We start from the raw sequence: 9,768 nt of genomic DNA, 5'->3' as shown, positions 1-9,768 counted from the left end.
TTAGTATTCGACTGCATGATATTTAGAGTGCAAGTTCCCTATGAGCTTGAAATTTCCAAGATAGTAATTTATCCTAATATTAAAATTAAATACCAGTCCTAAGGAAAACGTCTGATTTCAGTAAAGGCATAATTTTATATCCCTTGTTTTTACATCTTGATCCCTTGTTTTGTTGTTGTTTAGTCAACTGTCCGAAGACAGGTCACAAGTGATACCGACAAGGCACCACCTATGAAGCAACTAAGCCAGGAGATAATGGGTTAGTGGCTAATTATATCTTTTAATTGTTGTATTTTTTGTTTTAGAAAATTGTTCATTAGCTGTTTCTTTCCAGAATTCATCAAATTGTTGGAGGATAAATTTTACATAATGGGATCTACACAAGTGGAATCTAATTTATGAGAATTATATCTTGAAATATTGTTCCTCTCCAATGAAGTGTTGCTATGAGACTGTATTGCATCGTACATTATTGGAAACATAACTTTTCGGCTTGGTATCACTGCCTTGTGTTGAATTCTTCTGATTTTTATTTCTATCAGAGCTAGATGAGATTTTGTTTTGAAGTATTTGAGAATATGTTGAGGAATCACATTTTCAGACCAATGCTTGACCTCATAAAATGGTATATTATGTTAAATCATTATATTTCAGGAAATCAGAATAGGCCTACATTTTGTCATCAGAATTATGGTTTTTCTTTCTGTTTGCAATTACTTGGTTTTGATTAGTAGACCTACAATAATCATATTCCGTGTCGGACAGCTTGTAAATTAATATTTTTTGCCAATCATTTTTTAGCCTTTAACATATTTACTGAATGTTCCTCAGGGAATAGAGTGTAAAGCAGCAAGACTTAATAAAACAATACACATCTCTATTTTTCGGCTTTAGTGTTGCCCCCATCTAGTGTCAAAAGATTCTATTAATACGAAAACTGTAACACCACTGCCACCTGGCGAGTGAAATTCTAACTATTTACTCAGGTGAAAGCTTTTGATAGGTTAGGCCATGGATAAATATATAATAGGATGCGAAACTCACTGAGTTTCCCGTAACACATACTAGAGGCGCTGTTGTAGAATTGATCGTGCTGCCATCTATATGCGGTTAGAGGCGTTATTACATCTAGAGCGCACCAAGTAGCGAAAAGAGTAACTACTCCGTACATCCAGCAGCGCACCCAAGTAGCGAAAATAATAACTAATTACTCCGCGTATCTAGCAGCGCGCCTGGCGGCGAAAAGTTGAACTATATGCAGTAAATATTCCTCCTCCCCCCCCTGCCCCAAACCCTCAATTTAAAGTAAAACTTTAAAATTTTTATTCCTCACATCATCTTTCACTGAAAATTGTTATTGGAGCCAATAGTTGGAAGAGACGGTCTATTTTACACTACCTTATAATGTAACTAATTAAAATACAGCCAAACAGGGACAGAAAATAAAAGAAAACAAGGTTAGATAATTGGGATTTTATTCTTTAGGTAATAGTGTATAGTGCACTTTAAGTCTGCAAAAACTAGTTACATAATTGAAATTACTATATTACTGTATACTATTTTACAATACATTCAACAACACAATTTTGACAAGGTCCATCATATCACTGTTTAACATACACTACATGTGCACTAGGGTTACCAGATTGTAACAATTTAAAAGCAGGTCATTTTAAATGAAAAAGAATTTTCCATATAAAAGCAGGGCATAATAGACTAACTTGATACTTGACGTGACGTCTTTTTACATTCTGTTATATAATTAGGTAATTTGTTTGTCTTTGTACAATAAAACTGATACATAACTATTATCATGAATAGAATTGAAGTATACGGATTCTAAATTAGCTTTTACCTTATTTAATTTTCGGATTGTTAATCCTTCTCTGGTGACTCGACTTGTTTGAGCAAGGATTTTACAAACATAATTCCTCTAATGGACCCCAACTCAATAGTTACTCTCTTTTGTCCATTGGGAATTGGCAAGAAAGAAAAGCAGGACAATTTCTGATTTTTACGAACCCTGGCAGGATGCAGGACATGTCAAGCGAAATCCAGAACATCTGGTAATCCTATACACACAGATACACTTACATATTTAGTGTGCAGTACATTGGTAAAGTCTATACAACAAATTGAATAATTGAAATTGTGGGGCCCAGTCGGATAAGAGAAAAAGCCACATCTATATATTTATATTTTGGAATGCTCTGCCATCTGTGCTCGTTTACAGATGTAAATGATACCATTTGAATAATGTGTTGTCATATAGTTTAGTCAGAACATATTTCTTCACATTCCAATGAGATATCCTACGTATCGAAATTTATGGTTTGTCCCCTTGTCTGCCTGGACCCATCAACTATTGGTTAGTCAACTGTCCAAAAACAGGTTTGGACCCTACAAGTAACACTCATGGGACAATCAGAGCAGGAGGTAATGAGTAAGAGTGGCCAATTCCTTTCTCCCCTCCGTTGCATACATCGCTGACTAGATACATATTACATTAATCGGATTTCAGATACTACAAAAAAATGTTTGATAATTGAAACTGTCATATTACTATCTACTATTTTGCAACACATTTTAGAACACTTTTCTAGGATCACATCTAAGGTTCTTAGACATTGTTGTTTGGCATACACATAACGGTAACATATACCAAAATGTTGTATGTACTGAGGGTCAGAGTGAAATACATGAGCTGCATCACTTACTTGCATTATGTTGGGCAAAAAAGTTTACTAGGTGAACTGAAGGTATGTTAACCCCCAACTTCCAAAGTCAAATATCTCTCTTACATACGCACACATGTACCACATACTGTAACTTTGCTCCCTATAATTACACAATATATTTAACATTTGCTAAAAACATTTTTTCTGGGGCAAAAAAAAATAAATAAAAATATAAAAAAATAATAAAAAAAGCTATGAACTTTCCACCAATATGATATTATACCTTTTTGTTACACACAATATGAGCTATTTACACTACTTTAAAGACACTGCAATTTTTTCTCCAGTCTCTTCACCTTTGCTTTCAGAGCTGCCATTTTTAGTTTGTTGCTCCTGGGTGAAGATGAGAAGTGAGGACTCGAGAAAAGTTTTCGTTTTGCAACACCAGGACCTAAAGATTACGAAATTAACTTCAGATTGATTGCTGGGAACTATTTTAAATAAAAAATGAAACATGACAACACCTTTAGCCTTGTTAAGTTAATGTAGGCCTAACAAAAGGCATGCAAGCTATGGATAGGCTATATAACATACTACAAAATTGACAATACATCAAAATGTGATGAATATTTACCAAGTTTGGAAGGAGGTGTAGCTGAAGCTGAAGGAAACTGTTCCATCTTGGATGTATTCATGTCAGTATCTAAGGAAATAAATGATAAATTGAAGCAAGAATTGAACAGACTTTGTGCTCCATTCATTTCAAACTGCTCTTAACTGTACAAATTATAACTCATATAAATGTTAAGTAATAGTAACAATCCAAAAGTTTAATGCTGCAACAAATTTGATTGTGTTAATCTGAATTGTTCGTTGTAATGTAATATAAAATATTTTTTTGCTAATAGGCTGGGCTATAGAGGACAACTGACACTAACAGAAAGGGATAATCAGCAGAGGTGTTGGGATATTAAAGAGAAGTCAGTAAGAGGGAATGATAGTGTACTTCGTGTGCCAGGGAGACTTGTCAGGATATCAGTTGCAATATCGATCGTCTGGTTCAAAAGTGCGACAACACAAAAAAACAAGTTTTGAGATATCTTCAGTTGAAAGTTTCAAATAAATCCCCTAAAAAGGGACAGAGTTGTGGTTCATAACCACGACAATTAGAATTGAGTCAGTATTCAGGACGAGTATATCACGATCTTCCAGTTCATTATTAATAGATTTCGAAATGTAGTAATAATGAATTAATAAAGTCCATAGTTATAATTACTTCTAAAGCAGTTTATTTCGTTTTTATTCTTTTTGGTTGTAAATATGACTTATCTCAATATTGAATTGGAAAGAGCTCCGAAAGGGGCTTTCAGTAGTATAAATAACTAAAAAATGGCAATTTTTGAGTTGTCGCACTTTTGAACTGGACGATCAATATATAACAAGATAAACACCCTGCCCTGTAATTAAGAGGATTTGTTATTATTCGCTACTGTAAAAGAATGAATTATGAAAACTGCAGACATATGGCAGGGGGCAATTAACTTAAATGATTACTAGCATGTTACCAGGCTCACAAGACAGTATCGCTTACCTTCAGCTATGGGAACCACATTGAATAGGAGCGATGGTTGCTGATAGCCCCTCAGCTGTTCACCAATCATACTGTTCCCTGTAATAATCACAAAAAAAAACGAAACATAATTAATTATGTATTTTGAAACATGTAATGTAAGAACAGCTGATGAGAAACTAAGGCATTCCTTGAAATCCATAAACTTGACTAAGTGGAATAATTACCTTGTTGGCATGCATCTTTATTCATCCCGGCATATGCCATCGAAGCAGTAATCTTTGAAGCTGGAGTACTCATAGGAGCAGGAATTGTTTGAGGCATAGCTGCCAAGCCTGCAGCCTACTCAGTTGCAGCTTGTAAACCTATGAAACTACGCGTACCTGAAAATAAAGAAAAGAGTAATGAAATCGGAAATTTTAAACATGAATGACATAAAAACATTGCTAGTGTACTAATTACCTTCAGCAGCTGCAGAATCAATCTTCGCCCTCCTAGCATACGTCCGCAAAGTCTTGTGATGCCTGAAAGTTGGGGTAGACCCCGGTGATAAGGTTGCTCGAGGCATAACTGGGCTAGATGGTGGGCTCCGGATTTTAGGGTTTGATGGCACCACTAATCCATTAGCAGGAACAGTGGGCACTGCAGTTTGCTTAAGTATCACTTTTTGTGAAGAGCTATAATAGTCAGACTCAATGAAGTGGTCCATGCAGATTCTCAACCTGTGTGTGGCATCTGCGGCAACTCGATACCGGTCCTCTAGCCCACAAAATCGGAGCCACTTCCAACACCTAAAGCAATGGATTACAATTACTAATGAGATAAAGTAGAAGAAATATTGAATAGAAATCATGCAAAAATTGGGGGAAAAAATAATAAGTTATCTGCTGCATTTGTGTTATTTTAAGAGATGTCTAATGCGCATCACTAGGTGGTGAGTGACCATAAGAAAACTGGTAGCAGCAACCGATATTGGGTACAAACTAAATTAAATATTAGGCCTAAGCTTATTATTATTATTATTATTATTATTATTATTATTATTATTATTATTATTATTATTATTATTATTATTATTACTACACATGATTGAGAATTTCTCCAGAATGGCTAACTACATCAAAGAAGGCATAATTTTATTTTCCATAACTGTGAGATGTTTATACTAAAAACCACGTGGCTTTAGTTTGCAGCCATGTGGCCTAATGCTACAATTCAGGTTTACGAGGTTTCATTTTCAGCCTTCTTGCTCTTTTTCGTCAATATTTCACATTTCGTTACAGTTTGACTGAATTTCGGAACCATCTAAATTTATACCCCTACTATAATCCTAAATAAATTAGCAGAAAGCAATGCACAGCTCGTCTAACCTACTTCACCAAAAAGTACATTGTTTTCAAGTGTAAGGTTTAGGCTACACAGGACACAATAATAATACTAAAGCTTACCTCATAGGTTCCTGAGGAAAATAGAAAAAATGCTTCCCTCCCACAGTATTAACAGTCTTGCATCCAGGCGCTGAGCATCTTCCTCGAATCTTTTGCATTTTTCTGGAATCCATCTTGCCTTCATAACGCTGTTGGCTAGTCATCGGCCAACGTTCTGACTACTTCGTATCGGAGAGTGGAGAACGCTGGTCCTCACGTAGTTCTATGATTTACCACCTACAACGTCGGGCGCTGATCACCTTATTTCAGAATACCGCTTCTAGATCGTGCTGTCCGCAGTTTCGCATCCTATTATATATTTATCCATGGTTAGGCTCTACACGCAAGTTGTGCGACATAGTTGCCTAAGCAACAAACAAACATGGCATATGAAGAGTTAGACCTGAAGTCCTTTCATAACATGAGGTGCACAGTTCCAAAACCCTCTAAATCCACTTTTTCACCAAAATTATTTTTTATCTCTTTATAGTAAGGATTAATGCACTCTATTGACCTATACTTCGATAATGTTCAAAAGAGCTCTGCATATAGTGAAAAAATTCATTTGAAAAATAGTTACTTTTCCAATTTCCTCTAAATGCAATCTCTACTTTTCCAATATCCTCTAAATACCAAGCGACTTTTCCAATATCCTCTATAGCCAGTATCTATTTTTTGCATATTCTAGTAGTGCAGGCCTGCTGATTGTGAGATCTGGCATTTGGTATGCCTTATCATGTTTTCCTGCCAGGTAGAGTCTTTGGTAGATTAGAAAAAGAATAAGGAAAATAAATACGATGACTGATTCTTCTGAATACATCAGAATTTATGTAGAAGAAGGAACTGTTAAGAAGCTAGGATATGATGTTCCTGTCAGCAGCTGGAAGGAAAGGAGTGACACAGGTGCTGAAAGCATTTTCAACTTAGCCCCCTCTAAGAGAATTTTCTTCAAAAAGGGAAATCAGGTGTATTAGTGAGAGGAAAATGCCACTATCGTAACGATTTTGGAGTTTACTGAAGTCTTTTGAAACGAGGAGAAGCAATGCATGACTTGCAGTTGCAAAGAAAACAGTTTGGGGTGACAGTAAAAAAGGAGAAAATTCAAGATATTGATAAACTTTTTTCAAAATATTTCGGTCCTTTGTGGAAAACAAACAACGATCTGGAATTTTATGCCCATCTCATCAATGGAAATGGAGAGCAAGCAGAGGAAGCAGAAGAAGACGAAGGAAACATTTTGGCCACCTGAAGCTGTAGGAGTAAATGTTAATTTATAAAATGGTTGTTCAAAGTAAACCCTGGACTGAGTTCTATTTTTTATTGCTGGAATTCCATTATGATATTTGTGGCTATTGCATGGTTGTGAAACTTGGACTCTCACTCTGAGAGAGGAACATAGGTTAAGGGTGTTTGAGAATAAGGTGCTTAGGAAAATATTTGGGGCTAAGCGGGATGAAGTTACAGGAGAATGGAGAAAGTTACACAACACAGAACTGCACGCATTGTATTCTTCACCTGACATAATTAGGAACTTAAAATCCAGACGTTTGAGATGGGCAGGACATGTAGCACGTATGGGCGAACGCAGAAATGCATATAGAGTGTTAGTTGGGAGACCGGAGGGAAGAAGACCTTTAGGGAGGCCGAGACGTAGATGGGAGGATAATATTAAAATGGATTTGAGGGAGGTGGGGTATGATGATAGAGACTGGATTGGTCTTGCACAGGATAGGGACCGATGGCGGGCTTATGTGAGGGCGGCAATGAACCTTCGGGTTCTTTAAAAGCCATTTGTAAGTAAGTAAGTAAGTAAGTAAGTAAGTATTGCATACGTCTGGAGATATTTTTGGTCGATGAAAGTGACGACGTGAAGCTGTAGGAACAAATGTGTATTTATAAGGAGATTGTTCAAAGTAAATCCTGGACTGAATTCTATGTTCTTTATTGCTGGGATTCCATTGTGATATATGTGATTGTTGCATACATTTGAAGATATTTTTCTCTTGAAATTCAGCTCAACAGTGTTCTATTAAGAGTTGAGTAATGATTACTTTCGTATGTATTCGAACACGTAGTCCACCATATCCAAATTTGTAGCATGATTATAGATTGTTTCTTGAGTAATTCTTTATCCTCACATGTTTGAAGATAACAGTGATGCTGACAAAGATTATCAACCCAATTATGGTGATCTGACTTCATCAGGTAAGTAATTTTTGTAATAAGTATATTTTAATGGATGATTTATTATTTTTAATTGTATTTTTTGCAAAGTTGATATAATGTGATGCTTAGGCAAGTTTGTCTCTTACATTTTTTCAAAACTCATAAGAAATGCAGAGGGTTAGGCACTATTTTTGGTGGATATTTTCAGTTAATATTTTATAATGTAAGCAAGTTTAGCTCTATTTGCATGCATATGAAACATAATTAAAGGTAGTATTTTACGAAATCAAATCTATAAAAATCCCTTGATGAGGTTGGTTTGGCAAGCTTAGTGCTAAGTACGAATAATTGTTGTTGTTTGGCTAAAATTTACAGCTTATGTCACCATATGCACTATTTTATTTTGTCATTTTAGATGACTATGGAGTTCGAAATGGCATGCCTTCTCAATCATATCAACAATTTTCTCCCACAGACAACCAAAGTTCTTACACTCTATAGTGACAGCTGTGGAGGAGAGAATCGTAATATTAAAACAGCTCTCTTCTTATCTTACGTATTGCCTAAACCATCCAACCCTTCAAGTGATCAATCAAAAATTTTTTTCATTCCTGGCCACAGTTTTGATATCTGTGACATAGACTTTGGAGTCATCGAGAGGTCTAAACGCTATCACGAAGAAGTATATGTTCCTGAAAAGTGGGAAAGAGTAATAGCTGATGCGAAGAAAAGAAATCCAAAATTTCAGGTCCATCGTATGACTAGCGAACTATTCTATAGTTCAGATACTTTAGAAAATGAAATAACAAACAGAAAGATATCAGAAAATAAACAAAAAGTGGAATGGCTCAAGATTTGATGGTTACAGTTTCGGAAAGATGAACCCAAGAAACTTTTCTACAAAACATACAGTGTGTCTGACTGCATAGATTTTGATGTGGTTGATATAGCACGGAAAGGGCTCTGACGGTGCCCATCGCGAAACTTTTCTCAGAAATTGAACCTCCCGTATCCCAGAGGTCGGCCAATCACGAAAGAGAAGAAGAAAGATTTAATGTCACTACTGAAATATATCCCTCCAATTTACCACTATTATTACCGAAATCTGAAAGTAGAAGGAGAAGGTTTCAACAATCCAGACATGGAAGCAACTGACTGGGATAATGAATAAAGAGTTCCATATTTTTCTTTGTGTTCCAAAGATTTATAGTTCGTAACTTTGTTAATTAGTCCAATAAATCGGTCATCATACCACTGACCTGCAATGATTTTAATGTCTTATACTTTTGAACCTAACTTGCATATCCCACTCATTTGGGTTTCAAACTTTTTTTATGAGGGCCAAACTTGTCTAACATTGCCTATGCCACATGTTTGGGCTTGAAATATAATTTCTTTTAGGGCTAAACTTGCCTATCATTCGTTTGACAGTTAACACATTTCTGGGTTAATGATGTTTTTCAACTTACTTTTTTACATGGACTAGATACATACTAGATTACGGTAAAAGAGAAATAATTTTATTTTGACATGTGATTATTTAAAAAAATGACGTCCAAATTTAGACTTGAATAACTCTTTTCAGTGTAATTGTGGTTTAGGCAAGTCTGGCACTGAGCCACTCAATTATTGTTAAATTTAACTTGTGTTAGGTGATTAGCATAAGTATTAAATGTTGTATATCTGTAAATATTGTATGGTTATATTACAGAACAACTATTTCAATTACTTATTAACATATTTATTACGAGGCTTATAATTTATTGTGTCAATTTCTCTGGGAATTTTTGAGACAAACATAAATAACAAAAAGTATGAAGACTCACCTAGTTAATACTGCTTCATCCATGATTTTAAACATGTGAGTGCATTCACATGCTCCGAATTAAGTGCCGCTCTACGTTTAGTAACAATGTTTCCTGCATCA

At 35.4% G+C, this 9,768-nt stretch overlaps 1 protein-coding gene across 2 annotated transcripts; it reads right to left on the bottom strand.

The window, feature by feature from the left end:
- Positions 1-1,457: 1,457 nt before the first annotated feature.
- On the bottom strand, positions 1,458-8,439 carry LOC138710310 (uncharacterized). Of its 2 annotated transcripts, none has more exons than XR_011335204.1 (6): positions 5,697-8,439; positions 4,711-5,039; positions 4,476-4,631; positions 4,270-4,347; positions 3,313-3,381; positions 1,458-3,129 (listed from the first exon to the last, which is right to left on the bottom strand). XR_011335204.1 is itself a non-coding variant. In XM_069841114.1 (6 exons), exons 3-6 carry the CDS (start codon positions 4,570-4,572, stop codon positions 2,999-3,001), a joined length of 375 nt encoding a protein of 124 aa, XP_069697215.1. In that variant the 5' UTR covers positions 4,573-4,631; positions 4,711-5,039; positions 5,697-7,526; the 3' UTR covers positions 1,458-2,998. The 2 variants fall into 2 exon arrangements, 1 of the variants encoding a protein (XP_069697215.1); XM_069841114.1 differs by having other exon boundaries at positions 5,697-7,526.
- Between the last annotated feature and the right edge of the window lie 1,329 nt (positions 8,440-9,768).

The sequence above is a fragment of the Periplaneta americana genome, chromosome 12, assembly GCF_040183065.1.
Source record: "Periplaneta americana isolate PAMFEO1 chromosome 12, P.americana_PAMFEO1_priV1, whole genome shotgun sequence".
Taxonomy (NCBI): Eukaryota; Metazoa; Arthropoda; class Insecta; order Blattodea; family Blattidae; genus Periplaneta; species Periplaneta americana.
This window is presented reverse-complemented; position numbering and strand designations above follow the sequence as displayed.